The sequence below is a fragment of the Lithobates pipiens genome, unplaced genomic scaffold (genome assembly GCF_037356315.1).
Source record: "Lithobates pipiens isolate NorthernLeopardFrog02 unplaced genomic scaffold, aLitPip1_a1.2 Scaffold_1, whole genome shotgun sequence".
Classification (NCBI taxonomy): Eukaryota; Metazoa; Chordata; class Amphibia; order Anura; family Ranidae; genus Lithobates; species Lithobates pipiens.
The window spans coordinates 238,209,710-238,229,578 of NW_027507685.1; the positions used below are offsets into that span (position 1 = coordinate 238,209,710).

Below are 19,869 nucleotides of genomic sequence, written 5' to 3' on the forward strand. Positions count from 1 at the left end.
TTTATGTAGACATGAAGGCCAAAAGGTAAGAAACTCCCAGACCTCTGAAACATATGAAACACTGAACTGAATGTTCCTCTGTGTGTAATCCCGCTGGGGGGCGTTCTTTCATGATAGAAACCCTCATATTACCCCCATACATTCCCATCCTTATATTGTACAACCAGTACAGTCCAGGTCATTCTATGTTATCAATTATTGGTCCACAGGATCATTAAGGATGGAGGATGACCAGAGTCACATGACTGAGAAGATACTAAAGTTCACCTTGGAGATCATCTACCTGCTGACCGGAGAGGTGAGGAGGATTCTAGGAGGTCACATGACATCACTGTTATCTCTATTAATAAAACACAGACCTGACTTGAGAGGTGAATAGGATTCTGGGATTCTAACATGATATTCCTATTGGTTCTCCAATACAGAGTTTTACTCCAATAAGGCCAGGTGATCATATGACCATCACATTGCCTCCATGTGACTCCCTAAAACCTGAGAGACACAACATGCAGAAGGTTCTAGAAGTCACCCAGAAGATGACGGAGCTCCTGACAGGAGAGGTGAGCGGCGCTGGGAATTTTGGGGCATTATCCAGTAACAGACAAGGGATGTGTCTGGATGGTGACTGTATCATTGTGTGTGTCAGGTTCCTATAAGGTGTCAGGATGTCAGTGTCTATTTCAACATGGAGGAGTGGGAGTATTTAGAAGGACACAAGGATCTCTACAAGGACGTCATGATGGAGGATCAGCTGCCCCTCACATCACCAGGTAAGAGGAAACTGTATAGTAAAGGAGAGATCGGTACGGAGGGTCCACCTACTGTAGATTCTCCATCATCTGATAAACACATAGAAACAATGTATTACATGTACACTATTGTATTACATTACAATGTACAGGTTAGTCTGTCCCCATTACAACCCCCCCGGTCAGTCTGTCCCCCAGTTTAAACCCCCCCCAGGTCAGTCTGTCCCCCAGTATAATCCTGCCAGGTCAGTCTGTCCCCCAGTATAATCACCTAGGTCAGTCTCCCCCCCGTATAATCACCCAGGTCAGTCTCCCCCCAATATAATCACCCAGGTAAGTCTCCCCCAGCATAATCACCCAGGTCAGTCTCCCCCCAGTATAATCCCACAGGTTAGTCTGCCCCCAGTATAACCCCCAGGTCAGTCTGTCCCCCAGTATAATCATCCAGGTCAATCTGCCCCCCAGTATAAGCCCCAGGTCAATCTGTCCCCCAGTTTAAACCCCCCCAGGTCAGTCTGTCCCCCAGTATAATCACCCAGGTCAGTCTCCCCCTCAGTATAATGACCCAGGTCAGTCTCTTCCCAGTATAATCACCCAGGTAAGTCTCCCCCAGCATAATCACCCAGGTCAGTCCCCCCCAGTATAATCTCCTAGGTTAGTCTGCCCCCCAGTATAACCCCCAGGTCCGTCTGTCCCCCAGTATAATTACCCAGGTCAATCTGCCCCCCAGTATAAGCCCCAGGTCAGTCTGTACCCCAGTATAATTCACCCAGGTCAGTCTGTCCCCCAGTATAATCACCCAGGTCAGGCTGTACCCCAATTTATCTCTCCAAGTCAGTCTGTCCCCCAGTATAATCCTCCAAGGTCAGTCTGTCCCACAGTATAATCACTCAGGTCAGTCTGTCTCCCAGTATAATCACCCAGGTTATTGCCCCAACAGCCAATCGCTTCCTCCATGGGAAATGACATCACAGGAAATTACCTCACAGGATATGGTAACACAGGAAATTACCTCACAGGATATGACAGTCAGCATGGATCCCATTCAATACTGCTCATTATGCCAGTATTTAGTGAGGATCATTCTATTTTTTCTTGCAAGCTTGAAAAGATCTGCGATGACAGTGCTACTGCTGTTGTCAATATATGGTACAAGTACACCGACACAACAGATATCAATGTCCTCTTATAAAAGCAGATATGCATCCAAAAGGGATAGCGCAGCCACAACAGATATATAATAGGTTTCTCTTGTTATGCAGACTTCGCTTCTCTAATGTGCGTAGACATTTCAAGGCAAGAAGCCCAGCGCATTGCTCTTGATACTTACAAACCATTACACGTCCACACACACTTCTCCAAGCCCATGAGAAAGTTTTCATACTGACGGTTTTTCCTGCTGGTCTCGATTCAACCCAAGTGCGCTCTGCTAGGGAGAAACAGGGAGAAAGATGACAATCTATAAAACACACATAATAAAATTTCCACAACAGTCTGTCACTCAGTATAATCCTTCCCCCTCCCTCTCAGGTCAGTTTGTCCCCAGTATAATCTTCCCTGCGAGTCTTTTTTTGTTTGTTTCAATTTTTTTTATTAAGTTTTCAAGAAATAATAAAGAAACATATTGAGCACACATTGTATGTACACACAATTTACATCACTGTACAATAGAATACATCTGTTACCTATAAATGGGAAGGGTTTAAAATGTTCAATATTTATACTGTAGATGGTCAGGCAGTTATGATCTTTTATATTTCTCTGTCCATATTTCCCAGTTCCTGTTGAAATTTGCACAGGAAAGTTAATTGTCAATAAAGGTTCAAATGTATAGTTTTGTTGAACTATTGTTGTTACATCTGGGATATATACAATAGGAGGGTCTTTCCAATTGCGTAGGACTATTGTTCAGGCAACTAGAACGATATGGGACACAACAGATTTAAATGTATGGGGGAATTTTTCTATTCCTATGTGGAGGACTGCTGTTGTGGAAATATTGCTATACGCTACACGTAATCCATATCTCCTGTGCTAACAAGCACCCTTTCTGTCTGATGGTCTAATGCATCTTAATATCACTCTGTTTCCCCGCATAGCCCCAAATCAACAGACATGACCACAGCTTACGTGCTTACATTCTCAGGTCGACCAACCCAACCCTCCGAGTACTCTTTATTTATCTAACAATAGGCCAATCAAGCAAAGGCAATCTTTCCAACAGGAGGAGTTTTTACAAAAAACAATGAACAATGACTAGGGGAGTCTTATGGGCGTGTCTGGGCCGAGACAGTGTGTATGATTTCCTGCCCCCTGTACCTGGAAGCCATCATCATGGCTGGTCTTGAAATCATGGATGCTCTACCTGACCATAGCAATTCAAAGACTCCCATTTTTACTGTTGGCATGAATTCTTATTCTGCGCTGTTCAGAGAACAACGCATACCCGGATTGTACTACCGTTCCTGTGGATGGGAGATTATCTGTAGGTGCACGCCATGGCCTCCCCATGTGTTGATCAGTCACATGGGGGTGACACAAGCGTTCATCCGCCCATAACCGATAATGTCTCTGCAGAGTGAACACATGCCCCTCAGACGATCGTTTTGTGCATCGCACAGGGGCCCTTCGCTGGCAGACATATCCCCACTCTGCAAACACCTCTCTCCAACCTCAGGAAGTTTTCCACTACCAGACAGGACTCTACCAGCATCAGTCTGCCCCAGTCAGCGCTTTAGAGCGGGCTCCGGGAGTACTAACACTGGGAGACACTATGAGAATACATATTAAATACATCTTCATAAAATTTCCACAACAGGCCCTCCTCTTTGTCATATGCGCCCGTGTGTCCCTTGATGAATTTTGATTTTCTTATTACACCTATATATTAATCATTCCTTACAGTCATATGAGTTCATAAAAAGGAAAACACGGCTTTACATGTAGACTCTTTTCTTCAGGGGGTGACTTAGAGGAGGACGTGAAGGCCGGTCAGTCTGGGATCCTCTGTGTCTTGTACTTAAGTTGGGCTTCGGGGCATCTCATCTCAGCGAGGAAGATGTGGTCATCTGCTCGGGCTCTGTTTACTCGTCCAATCAGGCAACAGTAGGGCTGGGGAAAAAATCGAATTGAATCTTGAATCGAGTTGAGAGGTCAAATCGATTCAAATTTTCAGCAAACCGATTTTTTAGATATTTGTTTTTCACCAGGACCGCCGGACCTGAGGAGCTGCTGGACTAGGCCGAAGCAATGGCCTCGCCTACAAACTCCTGCCTGCATCTCCCCAGGACTGGCCCTGACACCTGTCCATAAAAAAAAAAAAAACTCAATTTGAATCGTGAATCAAGTTTTTTTTTCTTAAATCACAGATTTTTTTTTTTTGAGAAAATCACCCAGCTCTAGGCAACAGTAGAACCTCATCACGGCATATAGAAGGAATATAAACAAAACCAACATGAGTATATATACCCCTACTCCCTTCAACCATGATCCGCTGAAAAATAAAAAAATCCCCAAAGATTTGCAGACCCTTAAAAGGATTCCAACCTTCACTAACTATAGCTCTGGCTTTGCCTTGCAGGGATCTAAATGTATCCATATGGGCCTGAACTTTGTCACTGGTATCCCTGATCCAGGTACAACAATCTTTACCTATGAATTCACAGAAACCCCCCTTGGAAGCCAACAAGTAATCATGGGCCTTTTGATAGAAAGGTCTGGTCTGCCGTTGTTCCTGTGGGATCTTCCTTGTGGCTTCAACAGTTTAAATGAACAACCCATTCCCAATGGATGAGAAATTGTTCAATCGTATCATAAGCTCAAGCCCCCACCTTGTGCATGCAGGAAACCATGCCCAGACCTGGTCAGCTGTCCCTGCCATTCTTACCTTCTCTCGCGCCAACAGATCCTCACGATCGGCTGCGGCATAAGATACTGGGACGAGTTTTACCAGCATGCATGAACCTCTTGCATTAGGGGGAGTTACCTTATAAGCTGTAGATACACATAAGTACCAAACTAAAGTTGAAGCACACTTGTGGGCTACCTAGTTGTCCGGATATCCAAACTGGCAAGAGGCAGAGCTATTGTTAAACTATAACCAATTTTACCCTCTAGAAATGTATTGATAAGTTCTATTGACAAGTGTCTGTTTGGAGTCTTTACTAGTTTGTCAAAACTCCTCATACCAATATGAACATCATATATAGCATGTACCGCTGCCATCGCTGGGGTACTAAAGCTCATGTAGAGTCAGAGTAGACCCAGAAATTGGTCCTTTTCACTTTATTAGCTAATACACTTTAAACAATAAGTTGGGATGCTTTTCATTGTTACCCTTGCTAAAATATACTAAACAAAAAATATAAATAAAGATACTCCTCCATTCTTTGGTGTGGTTGAACAGCTTCTTGCAATGGCTGGCATGGTCTCTTCCCTCAAGCTTCTTTACAACGACCCAGTCACCTGGTTGGAAAGAATGTAAACCGGTTATTGTGTAAGGGTCCAGGAGGGACTCATGAATCCTGTGGTGGACCTTTTGAAGTTCATGTTACAGTGACTGCACCTACCCCATCAGCTGTGAATGTAGGCGGCAGCTGCTGAGGAAAGTACAACTCTGGTTTTGGTTGACCTCCAAACAAACCTCATATGGCAATAACCCAGACATGTGGGAACTTAATGACTGTGGTTACTGCATAACCGGTGCGTGACATAACATCTGGGGTGTAATACCTGGAACCATTGACAAAAAGGTTCTTAGCATCTTGTATGGGAGCGTCCTTCATTAGACTGCTGCTTGCTGATTCAAAGTCCATCAAAGAAAGACAGTTGTGGAACCTGTCGTCCGACTAGGTCACAAACTTAGAATTAGAAAGGTTAGTATTATTACTTTGAAAACTGTCATTTACATTTATCCCCCCATTTTCTTCCTCATAAAAACTGAAGGAAGAAATGCAGGATTTAGAGGGGTGCAGGAAAAACAAAAAACAATGAAATAGCTTATGATACTTTTACCTCTTTAGGCCTGTGTATTTATGCATGTGTACAGCTGTCTACATACACCAGCTTTTTATGTACATACACTTTCAGAAACTCCTTGGACCTGAAAAGATATTTATAAAAAAAAGTTATTACTCTATCCTTTATATTTAACCTGCAAAGAATGGCAAACAATAATGACATTCCTGTACATTGGTAAATTGTCAATGACATTCCTCAAAACCAACAACGAAACCCTCTCTAACCCTTACTTTCCCATTCCTACAAAAATACAAAAGCTGTGACATGTAGGAGGGTCGCCGTGGTAAGTTCTAATATATTCATGTTACTACATACAAACAATAAGACTAAAACATGAGACAAACTTTCAGATACAAATGTGGAGCAGATACAGACAGAATGCTGCCTTCACTCTTTTAGCAATAGTAAAGAATATAATGGGACAAAAAACACGAGAGCAGCTCAAACCTTGCATGGAAAAGCCATACAAAGTTTAAAAACAGGCATGAGAATTTTTAACCACAAAAGCATGCACTACACTTTTATCAACCTACTCATTACAGATTTCTGACGCCGCAGTCGCACTATATCTAAAGTCTTTGCTGCCCAGTGCCTGGGTTTAAACTCAGTTATGAATTTTCTCCCACCTCCAGGCATCAAATGTCCCCTCCAGAGTGATAACCCAAGTAGTATCCTTGGACCACCTATATTAAGGGGTTTAATGGCCTTTGCCCCAAAACTAGACTTCATGCACTGTGCAACCATCTGACTTTGGGAAGCCTCGCTTTCCTTCCCTTGCACGGGCTGCCAATTGCCCATGGTGATTCAAATCGGCTTATGGTCTTACCCCTGCGTCCAGGGAAACCCTTGTATCTGTTGGGGAAATTCTCTTGGGCTTTGTACGCAAATCCATACTGCGCCAAAATGTGCACTTCCAGCGTCTAAATGCACACAAAGCACATAACATTTCCTTCATGCTTAAAAGCACATTTGTATCAAGCTCTTGGGTACAAGGAAATTGAAGTACTTCAATGGCACCAGGTAGAATCAGAAAATAGGAATGCACCGAAATTTCGGCCGCTGAAACATATCTGCCGAAAATTGCCTTTTTGGCAATTTGCAGAAAGAGAATTCTTGCCCCACCCCTGGTGCCGCCCAGTACGGGGGTGTTGTTCTGGAGCGTCCCCGTCCAGCCCCAGTTCAGTCCTCCAGTGCTCTATGGAGGAAAGCTGTCAGCACATCACGTTAAGGAGCAGCTTGTCAGTATGATCAGCGGGAGGAGCATTATCAGTGTGCAGCGCCACGGGGGTTAAGAGTGCAGGACTTGTTGTTTGACATGCTGTTATAAACAGTGAGCCCGCTCGCTTTGCCTTGCTAACACTACCCTATCCTGATCCTGTCTGACATACTAAGGCAGGCTGCATGATGGGCACTAGTAGGCTGCTGGGCACTGGTGAGACACAGGGAGGCTGCAAATGATGGGAACTGGTAGGCTGCTGGGCACTGTCAAACTGCATTCAAAGGAACCTGGTGAGGCTGCATTGATTTCCTGTCCTACGTTTGCAGTCTCTGACCATCTCCTTGAGTGTGTCTGCAGTCTCTGACCATCTCCTGTAACACGTCTGCAGACTCTGACCATCTCCTGTTGTATGTCTGCAGTCTCTGATCATCTCCTATATCATGTCTGCAGTCTCTGACCATCTCCTGTACAATGTCTGCAGTCTCTGGCCATCCCCTGTACTATGTTTGCAGTCTCTGACCATCTCCTGTTGTATGTCTGCAGTCTCTGATCATCTCCTGTATCATGTCTGCAGTCTCTGACCATCTCCTGTACCATGTCTGCTGTCTCTGACCATCTCCTGTACCATGTCTGCTGTCTCTGACCATCTCCTGTACAGTGTCCCCAGTCTCTGACCATCTCCTGTATAAAAATATTTTTTTAAAAACAGTAATTTTCGGTATCAGTTATTTTGGGTATCGGTTTTTGTATTTTTCATTTTCAGTATTGGTTTCGGCACCAAAAAACCCATTTGGTGCACCCCTAACCCAGGTGCGCTCTGCAAGAGCTTCTTGATTAAATCAGCTACAGGGTGTCACGTTACTACTATAGTGAGCCCACAGGCGAGCAAGTGACACGGGATCCCCCAGGGCATGGAGTCTAAGGGTCAGCCGGTATTCTGCTATTCTGCCAAGGACCCCCTCATAGGGTTTTGGGCTTAGCTGCGTGCTGACCCAGAAGACACTGTCAGACAAGGATGGATGAAGCAAAGGAGAGCTGGATAGCAAGCCAAGGTCAGGGCGGGCAGCAGACAACGTAATAAGGAGGACTAGCCGAGTTGGTACACAAGAGATCAGTTAACGAGAGATCAGGTTAAAGCAGGTTACATGAAGGGAGCTCAGAAAAAATCGTTGCTCAAGCAACCAGAACTGGTCTGAGAGGAATTTAAATAGAGAAGCACATGGTGGGCTGGACAGGAAGTAGCAGGAAGGAATAACATAATTAAGCAACAGGTGAGACCAGCGACACCCATAGCTGCAGAGTTAGCTAGTGGAACAACAGGTGCCAGCCGACCTACAGCAGTAAAGGTAAGACACAAATCGGCTCTGCAGCTGATCTGTGACAGTACACCCCCGCTTACGAGGTCCCCCTACATGTCTGGGGGCTGGCTTGAAGGGGAATTTCTGATGGAATCTGGTCACCAAGCGTGGGGCTGAGACATCGGTGGCAGGAACCCAAGACCTCTCCTCCGAACCATAGCCCTTCCAATCGATCAGATGGAGTAGCTTCCCTCTGGAGTATTTGGAGTCCAATATTTCTTTAATCTCATATTGAGCTGTGGTATCAGCCACAGGAGCAAGGTGAGTAGAGGGGTGAGAGAAGCGATTGAGAACCACTGGCCTGAGCAGGGAGACAAGAAAGGCATTGGGTATCCTGAGATGAGAGGGCAGACAGAGCTTGAAAGCAATTGGATTGATCTGATGGAGAATAGCAAATGGACCAATGAAGTGAGGGGCAAATTTCATTGAGAGCACCCAGAGTTTGATGTGCTTGGTAGAGAGCCAAACTCTATCGCCAGGCAGTAACTTAGGAGCCGGATGGTGATGACGATCTGCTGCCGTTTTATGCCTGGAAGCAGCCAGATGAAGATTCCCAGAGACTTCTTTCCAGATTCAGTTGAAGGACCTTTGGGTTTCAGCTGCTGCTGGTACAAGAGGACAAATGGGAACAGGAAAAAGGAACAGATGCATCCTGCCCGTAAACAGTGAAGGGACATTTTCCAGAACTGGCATTGAAGTGATGGTTTAAGGCAAACTCTGCCCAGGGCAAAAGGTTCACCCAGTCATCTTGGTGGGCTGAGATGAAAGCACGAAGAAAATGTTCTAACTTTGATTGACACATTCCGTTTGCCCATTGGACTCGGGTTGAAAGGCAGATGAAAAATCCAATTTAATCCCAAAGGAGCTGGCCAAGGCTCTCCAAAACCAGGCAGTAAATTTAACTCCTCTGTCAGAGACGATATATGAAGGCATCCCATGAAGATGAAAGATCTCCTTAATGAAAGTTGTGGCAAGACTGGGAGCAGAAGGTAGGCCTGGGAGAGAAATCAAGTGACACATTTTAGACAACCGATCCACCACTACTCAGATGACTGTAGAACCTGTTGAGGGAGGCAGTTCCGAGATAAAATCCATAGAAAGAGAGATGTAATAAGGGCCAGTAAGGTGGAGTAGTTACGAATGAATTGGCGATAGTAATTTGTGAAGCCCAAAAAGCGTTGGGTGGCTTTAAGACCAGAGGGCTGGGGCCACTCAGAGATGGCCCAAAGTTTGGCTGTGTCCATGAGGAGGCCCTGTGGTGAGATTATGTAGCCCAGAAATGGAACTTGTTTTTGTTCAAGTAGACATTTCTCCAATTTTGCATATAGACAATTGTCCTGTAGACGCTGTAGCACAGCTTTCACATGGATACGATGGGTAGGTAAGTCTGGTGAGAAAATAAGAATATCATCTAGATATACAATAACACCGACATACAGAAGGTCGCGGAAGATCTCATTAACCAAATTTTGGAAGACAGCTGGAGCACTGCATAAGCCAAAGGGCATTACAAGATATTCATAATGCCCATCCCTGGTGTTAAAGGCAGTCATCCACTCATCTCCTTCCCGGATTCTTATTAAATTGTAGGCCCCTCTGAGATCCACTTTGGTAAAAACATGAGAGCCTAGCAGCCTGTCAAAGAGTTCTGAAATTAAAGGAAGAGGGTATCAGTTCTTCATGGTGATGGCGTTAAGGCCCCTGTAGTCGATGCATGGATGGAATGAAACATCTTTTCTCTTATATTCACTGACTGACACAGCTCCTCTCTGTAACTAAATGGGTTTGTTAGCCTACCACTAGGAGAACTAGGCAAAATTGTAACACAATACACAGAATTGTCAGTACCGCCCACGGGGCGGACCCTGTGCTAACAGCCCTTCCTGCTGCCCCAGCAGCCTCAGCCTCAGTTTTATTTTGCCTAGTGAAGGAGAATGACCTAGGAACCCTGCGGGCCCTTTGGTCCATTTTTTTGATGCATGATTTATACTTTTGCACAAGATGAAAGATCCTGGGATCTTCTATCAACTGCCGGCTGGGTGACAGGCTGGTTGAGTTATCCTTGTAGTCCCCCCAGTCCAGCCATCGAGCATGTGCAGGTTGCAGCTAAGGCTCGGCAGGCCAGGACATACCTCAGCTCCAGAGGTGGTCGGTGAGCTTTAATGCTCTGGTGGTTTTTATAACCTCTCCTCTAAGCATGGCTCCACCCCAGGCCCTATCAGGAAACCCTATATTAACCTGTGCACTGCAAGCCATCGGTGCTGATCAACCATTGTGTATTAATTGTGTGTTTGGCTTCCTGGATCCTGCTTGCAGTGTGCTCTATGTTTGACGCTGTTACCGACCTTGGCGTGTTCTCAACGATTCCTGTCTACTTGTGACCTTGACCTTTTGCATGTCCCTGACCATCCTTGTCTGCCTCTGACCCTAAACCTTTGGCGTGTACTCTGTTGTTCCTGTCTGCTAGTTGCCCTCACCTCTACCGTATCCCCTTACTATCCTTGTCGTTCCAGCCTGCTGCTTCCTTCTCCTGTAGACTACTGTGAGCGTGAGCTGTGAGACCCTAGGGGCCACGACCTGGAGCCAGACTGCAGCGAAGTCCATCCTCACCACTGGAGGCTCTGACGAACACCCGCTGGCTCTTAGACTCCGTGCCCTGGGGAATCTATGCTCCAGCTTCCATTGGGATCTGTGTTAGTGATCCTGTAGACCTGTGTCCTGAATCACCCTGGGTACAATCCGCAGCAGTCAGTCCTAAGGTCCACTACCTAGTGGTGCACTTCTGACTCCTACAGGGTGCATCTGTCACCTGGTCTCAGGTGACCTAACACCTATTTTTTCCCTAAAAAGAAAAACCCGGCTCCGGCAGATGAGTTGGATCTCCTGATGAAACCCTTTTGCAGGTTTTCCTGAATGTATTCAGACATGGCTTGTGTCTCTGGGATAGATAGAGGGTCAACTTGGCCTCTGGGAGGAAAGGGCCCTGGTAAGATATCAATGGAGCAGTTATAGTCTGTGTGAGGAGGAAGGCGATCAGTGGACTTTTTGCAGAAAACATCTCGGAAGGACTGATACTGGGAAGGCAACATGGGAGTTGTGGAGGTCTCAGCCAGAGGAATGGAAGGAGGTGATAGAACCTTGGAAATACATTGTTGCTGACACTGAGGACCCAAAGCCAATACTTGTCCAGAGTTCCAGTTAAGATGCGGGGAGTGTTTCTGCAACCAAGGAAGGCCCAGGATGATGGAGCTGGAGGATTTAGGCAGAATTAGGAAAGAGATTTCCTCCTCATGCAAAACCCCAATGAGTAACACAATAGGAGGGGTTTTAAACTGGATGGGGCTCATTGGCAAGAAGGAGCCATCTACTGCGGTCACGGAGAAGGGTATAGCCAAGGCAACAAAGTAAGCCAAAGTTTGTTCAATTTAAATTCCCGGCAGCTCCAGAGTCCACGTATGCAGTGAGTTGATAGGCATTTTGAGCTCAGTGGATAGCCACGGGAAGGGTGAAAGAAGGGAAGCTGACAAAATCAAAGGATCAGTCTAGATCACTTCCCTCCAAGTGACCTAGACCCTGGAGTTTCCCGGACGGACTGGACAGGAGTTCAAAAGATGTCCATTATCACCTCAATAAAGGCACAAGCCCAATCTCATACGCCGGGCACATTCCTCTGGATTGAGGCGAGTTCGCCCAAGCTGCATAGGTTCTTCCAACGTGTGAGAGGTTGAAGATGGAGAGGATTCCACAGGTCTTTGGACTACCTGTGCTAGACGGCCAGCAGGGGGACGACTGGATCTGAATTTCTCCAGGACCCGCTCTTGGAAGCGAATGTCTATTTGAATGCACAATGCGATTAAATCATCCAATGTGGTAGGAATGGTGTGTCCAGCGAGTTCATCCGTTGCACGCTCAGATAGGCCTTGCCAGAAGGTAGCAGTAAGAGTCTCATTATTCCATTTGAGTTCAGCGCCCAGCGATGATACATGCGACTTTGGTGCGATTAGTTGGAAAATGGTGGCTGGAAAGTTGAAAGTGGATGGAACACTGATTAATGAAGCCTTAGGGTCGCCAGAAAGACGAGGTGGCAGCAGCAGAAGCAATTAGGGATTGCCAGGTGTAGGTGGTAACACGGAAGCAGCTGAAGCAGAAATGGGAGGAGCTGAAGTTGCAGCGAGTTGCAGACGATCCAGATGGAAGGCAAGATCCTGTAGAACCAACATTATCTGCTCTTAAATTGGCTTGCTGGAAGTTAAGTCTCTGAACTAGATGTTGCATTTGATCCTCGGTCAGTGGCTGACTCTCTGAGGAGCTCAGTGCTTGAGCAAACTGTCACGGTACTACTATAGTGAGCCCGCAGGTGACACAGGATCCCCCAGGGCGTGGAGTCTAAGAGTCAGCCAGTATTCTGCCAGGGACCCCCTCACGAGGGTTTGGGCTTAGCTGTGCTCACCCTTCTCGCTAGGGGAGTACCAAAAGACACTGTCAGATAAGGATGGATGAACAGATGAAGCATAGGAGAACCGGATAGCAGGCCAAGGTCAGGGCGGGCAGCAGACAACATAATCAGAAGGACGAGCCAAGTCGGTACACAAGAGATCAGTTCACAAGAGATCAGGTTAAAGCAGGTTACACAAAGGGAGCTCAGAAACAAGTGTTGCTCAAGCAACCTGAATTGGTCTGAGAGGAATTTAAATGGAGAAGCACATGGGGGGGCTGGACAGGAAGTAGCAAGAAGGAATGACACAAGTAAGCAACAGGTGAGGCTGTTGACACCCATAGCTGCAGAGTGCAGCAGAGCTGAACACAAGCTAGTGGAACAACAGGTGCCAGCCGACCTACAGCAGTAAAGGTAAGACACAGATCAGCTCCACAGCTGATTTGTCACAGCGAGACAGATGACAATCTATAAAACACACATCCTAGCATAAAATGTCCACATAAATTTTATATAATAACATTTCCACAACACACCCATTTAGGAGAGCACCGTGCCTTCTTCTACGGTGGATTGATGGACTGCAACCACTATCTGGTCCAGTCCCCCAACTTGAAACCCTAACCAAGGCATTATCACCCCCTGCATTATGTCTCTACCCCTCACAGTGTATGCATACACAAAGCGTTTTCCTCTGTACGCCCATACACTGTGTCGTCAGACTAAACTGCACAGAACACTCTCATGCCCGCTTTCTCTACAGAACAATGTGGCTTCTCTCTGTATCTAGATGTTTCAACAATATCGTGCATGCCTCCCTTTTACTCTCTACCCAAAACTGTATTACAGTATAAAATTTCACAAAACAACTGGAATTAAATTTAAAAACCAAAGGAATTTCCATTGCCGTTTCAAAACACAAGTCCCTTTGCCCACATGCTCATTTAAAAAGACCCCAAGCTCCTCCCACCAACTTTCTGTGGAGACATCAAATCCTGCAATAGACTTCCATCTCTGCTGAGCTCCAAAAACCCATCAAACTGGTTTATTTACATATCAATGGACAGGAAGAGGGAGGGGGAGGTGAAGCCTAGCTTCATTTTCCCTGTATTTCAAACTATGTCTATCAAAACATTAAAAAAAATCTATGGCTAACATCATATAGGAAAATGTAACATCTCTTAAAAAAAAACAAAAAAAACCTTTGTCCAGGAAAGGGGGGAAATATATATTGCAAATTGGAGGGAATCCCCCTTCTAATTCCATATCCCATGGCCAGTCAGACAACTGAAACTCCTGTAAAAAGATGACTCAAGGAGTTCAACCAAATCCTTTTTTTTCCTACTGCAAGCTATACAATACAAGATGCAACTAAAGCGATAAAAAACCCAAAACAACAGGGGAGGAGCATGAATTATCCTCTAAGAAACTCAAAGCCCTTGTACACACACGTCAGAATGTGTCCTATCGGACCGCGTTGTCGGATAATCCGACTGTGTGTGGTATGCATCGGACTGATTACGTCGGAATATCCGTCGGACCCAATTTTCCACCATGTTTGAAATATTTTCCAACCAACTGGTTCGATCGGACATACTCCGATCATGTGTAGAGAATTTTGATCGGACCAAGTGCCACGCATGCTCAGATCAAATTCCTAGACCAAAGCTATTGGCTACTAGCCTGAACGTAGTCCCATCGTAACTAAATAATGTCATCACGTTCTGAATGATCGGATTTTCCGACAACTTGGTCCGACTGTGTGTATGCAACAGTTTCGGACACAATCCGTCGGACTAAATCCGACGGACAAAATCCGACGGATTTGGTTGGCAGAATCTCCGACCGTGTGTACAGGGGCAAAGAAAATGCTCAAACAACCAAATCTAAAAGAAAAACACACCGCTAAAAGTACAAAAACTCACAGTCAAAGTCAGTCTCACTATCCACTGAAATTCAGTGCAAAGTAGAGACCCCGCCTGAAAACCGAAATTCAATACAAAAAAACACAATGGTTTTACTGAAAAGTTAATAAAAAGTACAAAAATAGCTAAACCTGAAAAGATTGAATTCACTTAAAAGCAAAACAACAAAATGGTGAGGGTGGCTCAGACAGTATGGAAACTGCACCTCTACAGACCAAAATCACCTTTTTACCACAGAACAGAACGTACTACTTAACTGACACTAAACGTTTAAACCTGGCCGAAAAGCAGAGAAATTTCACCAGAACCAAAACCCAAAAGACACAAAATGGAAGTCAAAACAAACGAAAATCAAGCCACGACAAAATGGCTGACGAAAGCTGGACCACGACCACATGGTAGATGAAATCTGGACTACAGCAAAATATCCAACGTAAACCTGGCTACATGGTGATTTAACACGTGGAAATGCAATTGCTGAGCCTGCCAAAACCATCACAACCCAAGATTTCTTCATTAGGAAGCCAAAATTTCTCCCCAGAAAAACTGGCTACACAATTGAGACACCAAATGAACACTTAACCTGTAGACAAACACTTTAGGCTACTGTAACTGGGGCCCCTGGCCAACCAAACAACATATTCACAAATGATAAAGTTACATGAAACACAAAATAACATGGCACAACCATACACTCTTGTCATGAAATAAAGCCCATATGCTCACTCTGAAAGCTGGAAGGTCACCAGACACACAGGGCAATGCTGCTTGCATGTTTTCTGAAAACATTAGAGCTCCCTCATGCTGGCGTCGAAAACCATCCACAGGGCGTAGCCCTTTCAACAAACAGCTCCTATTGTAAGTCATGCAACAGCCATGCCTGGCCGCCCTTCCCCCTCTCAGCCACATGGCCACTTGAATTTGCAGCAGCCATTTTCAAAAGTAACTTTCAAAACAACTTCAATACAAACCATCTGTGTCTTGAGTCAGTTAAACACCATACACAACTCACACATCTCCATTTATTATATGCATCACAAACTTATTACACAGCATCAGTTACTTACACAAACTGCTCAGTCACACACAAACATTCCTAGTGGGGGTTAAAAGTTGCCGAATATCGCCGCAAAAATTACGGTAAAGCGCACTTTACTACCGATGCCGCCCGTGACCCAGTGTGAATGGCGCTTTTGAGGAGCCTTTCAGGCGCTTTTGAAGAACTTCCCATTCATTTCAATGGAGAAGGGTGTTTTTTCACCGCTCTGCCAGTGCACTGCACCAGTGTGAAAACATTAATTGATTTTTATGGAAATGGATTTTCGTGAGCTTTTCAGGTGCTTTTCTTTGCAACAAAAGCACCTGAAAAACCACATCAGTGTGAAAGGGGTCTTATAGTTAAAAGCTCTGGATGCCGACAGGAGGGCAGAGGAGGATTGGTGCTGCCACTGATGTGTCCAGGTCTCAGGCAGACTCAAACCCGGGCAGAGGATTCAAAACCCTGACTGCCCGGGTGAGCCCCGGACAGGTGAAAACCCTAGGACTGGGTGATATCAGCCTGTAATACCCTGGTCACTTCCCCGTCCTGTATTTCTCTCCGATAATGTTCCTTCTCTGAGCTGCAGACACAGTTCCTGTATCTAGGATGTATTTATGGAGACTCTGGGGTTCAGCTGGCAGCAAAATGCTTATTTTCTCCATAGGCATCTGGGGTATGTGTCTTAGGTCAGTCCCATACCCAGATCTAGCGAGATCTCTGACAGGAATTCTCCCGGGGTTACTAGTTCTGATGTTTGCTGGCAGTGCCAGGTGGAGGGATATGTCTGTATAGTCTCAGACCCAAGACAAGAAGAACTCTCCATATAGTATAGATCTATAACATCTCTCAATTTATTACATAGCATCGGTAGACATGCACAGTGTATCTTCTCGGTGCTCGGTTCAGCCGCAATGGGCGTGATGACGTTAGAGTGTTATACTCCGCCAAAAGCACTGACATCATCACATCAGAGATCAGATAAATGATCCAGCACCTGATGACCTCATCTGTGGTGCAGTTGTTTTATATATAATTTAAAGGGACAACGCTGCATATTTTAGAGGAATTCTGCTATACCTCATATCTGGGTATTAAGTGAGCAGTTTCATAATTACTTATTTCATTTCAGCGTGGAATCAGATTATAGTGGTTTGATTTTTATATCTGATAATGTGATTGGAGCACAGACTTTTACATGTTGATAATAATGTGATAACATCCTCCAACTTTGGAACCTTAAACAGAAAGTGATAATGAGGGAGGAGTCAATAACCCAATGATGATGGTCTTCAGAATCAGTCCAGTCATCACCTTGGTTGTTCTCGCCCCATCCTCACTCTCTGACCTCTGGTGGGGCTCAGCCGCGCTGTTATTCATGACTAAATCATGTACTAAATCCAGGAGTTGCAGGACTTCTTGTGTTGGGAAGATGGCAATGAGTGATAGAGGGGGTGGGGACACTCGTCCTATAATTCCTTCATCACTGTCACTCCTATAAAAGACAGTTCTTGTTGTGTCCTCACTCTTTGACTAAGGTCCATGAATAAAGAAATGAACTGGTAGGCAGTGTTAATTTAGTCAATTAAAACCAACTAAAACATTTTAGTTGACTAACTTAATACCATTTTAGTTGACTAAAATACGACTAAAACTAAAACAAATTAGATGACTAAAACTAAAATAGCATTTTAGTCAAAAGACTAAAATGGGACTAAAACTAAAATGCCATTTTAGTGAAAAGACTAAGACTAAAACTAAATTGAAATGTGATGTCAAAATTAACACTAGTCTGTAGTGCGTGTTCATACCTCAATACCATAAATAATAACAAATTAGATCTTTCATTCCAGCAGTATATAATGAGTTTGGAAATTGTAGAGAAATGCTTAAACACTGCATTACAATTTAACTACACCCATTAGATTTTAGATGACTAATATTAGTTTTAGTTGACTAAAATGTACTGGAGATTTAGTCGACTAAATATGAGTAAAACTAAAACACTAACAGAAGACTAAAATGGCACAAAAACTAAAATGCTATTTTAGTCCTAAGACTAATGCCGCGTACACAAGATCGGAAAAGAAAAGTTCGATGTGAGCTTTTGGTCGGAAATTCTGACCGTGCGTAGGCTCCATCTGACTTTTTCTGTTGAAATTTCCGACAGCAAAAATTTGAGACCTTGAGTTCTTGATGGAAATTCCAATCGTCTTTATGCAATTCCAACGCACAAAATTCCACGCATGCTCGGAATCAAGCAAAAAAGAGTCGCACTGCCTATTGAACTTAATTTTTCTCGGCTCGTTGTACATCTTGTACATCACCGCGTTCTTGACGTTTGGAATTTCAGACAACATGTGTGTGACCGTGTGTATGCAAGACAAGTTTGAGCCAAAATTCCGTCGCAAAAAAATCCACGGTTTTCTTGTCAGAATTTCAGACCGTGTGTACATGGCATTAAACTAAATCGAAATTTACTGCCAAAATGAATACTGCTGGTATGAGATCAGAGGACCCATTTACTAGTTACTTTGAGGGGGGAATTGTAAGATCCTCAGAGACAAAACTGTCTGATGTGGGCGGAGTCCTGATTTAGGGGAATCAATCTGCTCATGTCTAGTAATAATCTTTTTATTTCTATTTTAGTAGATGGACGGGAGATGAGGAAAACCTCAGAGGATCGTCTCACTTTGTCTCCCGACTGTGAAGTAGAAGATGAGGACATCACACAGTATAGTCCAGGAGAACACCCGACTACCTCAAATGTCCATCCGGCACCACACAGTGTAGCTGGACCATCATCTTCCTCTTATCCTGAGGAACCTCAGACTGTGAGGGACGGTGCCGTCCTTGTAACAGATAAGAAGTTTTCCTGTCCTGAGTGCGGGAAGTGTTTTTCCCTGAAGTCTAGTCTTTCCAGACATCAGAGATCTCACACGGGGGAGAAGCCGCATTCCTGTCCTGAGTGCGGGAAATGTTTTTCCCTTAAGTGCTATCTTTCCAAGCATCAGAGATCTCACACGGGGGAGAAGCCGCATTCCTGTCCTGAGTGCGGGAAATGTTTTTCCCTTAAGTGCTATCTTTCCATGCATCAGAAATCTCACACGGGGGAGAAGCCGCATTCCTGTCCTGAGTGCGGGAAATGTTTTTCCCATAAGTGCTATCTTTCCAGGCATCAGAGATCTCACACGGGGGAGAAGCCACATTCCTGTCCTGAGTGCGGGAAATGTTTTTCCCAGAAGTGCTATCTTTCCATGCATCAGAGATCTCACACGGAGGAGAAGCCCTTTTCCTGTCCTGAGTGCGGGAAATGTTTTTCCCAGAAGTCCTATCTTTCCAGGCATCAGAGATCTCACATTGAGGAGAAGCTCTTTTCCTGTCCTGAGTGCTGGAAATGTTTTTCCCGGAAGTCCTATCTTTCCAAGCATCAGAGATCTCACAAGTAGGAGAATCCCTTTTCCTGTCCTTTGGGTACAGTGTCACACGACCACGCAATTGTCAGCTAAAGAGCTGCAGTGCCATATCGGCCTGGTCATTAAGGGGGTAAATCCTTCCGTGGCTGAAGTGGTTAAACCATTGCTTTTACAAACAAATCCAGTTTACAAAGTTAACTTAAGGAGAGCAATTTAACAAAAACGACAAAACCTCCCAAAAATATCTTGTATTTCTGCAAATTCCAGGCTCCACTTCCTGTAGTAGTGTCTATTTGTTGTTTGTTACATTAAAGTTCATTTAAAAATAAAAAAGGTGTGGAGTTGTGGAGGACACATGTTTCTTGTGACAGTGGAGCTCCAGCTGCAGAGATTCACAATAAAGTTCAGTAAAAAAAAAAGAAAGAAGTGGAGGTCACATGCTTCCTGTCATTGCTGCAGCTCTACTCTGCAGCCAGAATCCTTTGAGCAGAGGAGATAATAATAATATTATATTCTATATACACCCATTAACCCCCATCATGTCCGTCCTCTTCCTCCATAGTCACTGTGATGTATTTTATCGCCAACAGATGATGATACATACTAGACATGTGCACTGACAAAAAAATTGTTAATTTTAATTTTCGTTTCATTCTTTTTTTGCTTTTTTAAGAATTTCTAATTTTCGGATTTCCGAATTATACATTTTCGA

General features: G+C 44.6%; 1 protein-coding gene across 1 annotated transcript; it reads left to right on the plus strand.

Annotated features, from left to right (window-relative positions):
* Window positions 1-214: 214 nt before the first annotated feature.
* LOC143987782 (zinc finger protein 57 homolog) lies at window positions 215-19,190 on the plus strand. The gene is made up of 4 exons (XM_077486799.1): window positions 215-298; window positions 426-560; window positions 647-901; window positions 19,047-19,190. The coding sequence occupies exons 1-4, from the start codon at window positions 221-223 to the stop codon at window positions 19,188-19,190; spliced, it is 612 nt and encodes a 203-aa protein (XP_077342925.1). The 5' UTR covers window positions 215-220.
* Window positions 19,191-19,869: the final 679 nt, after the last annotated feature.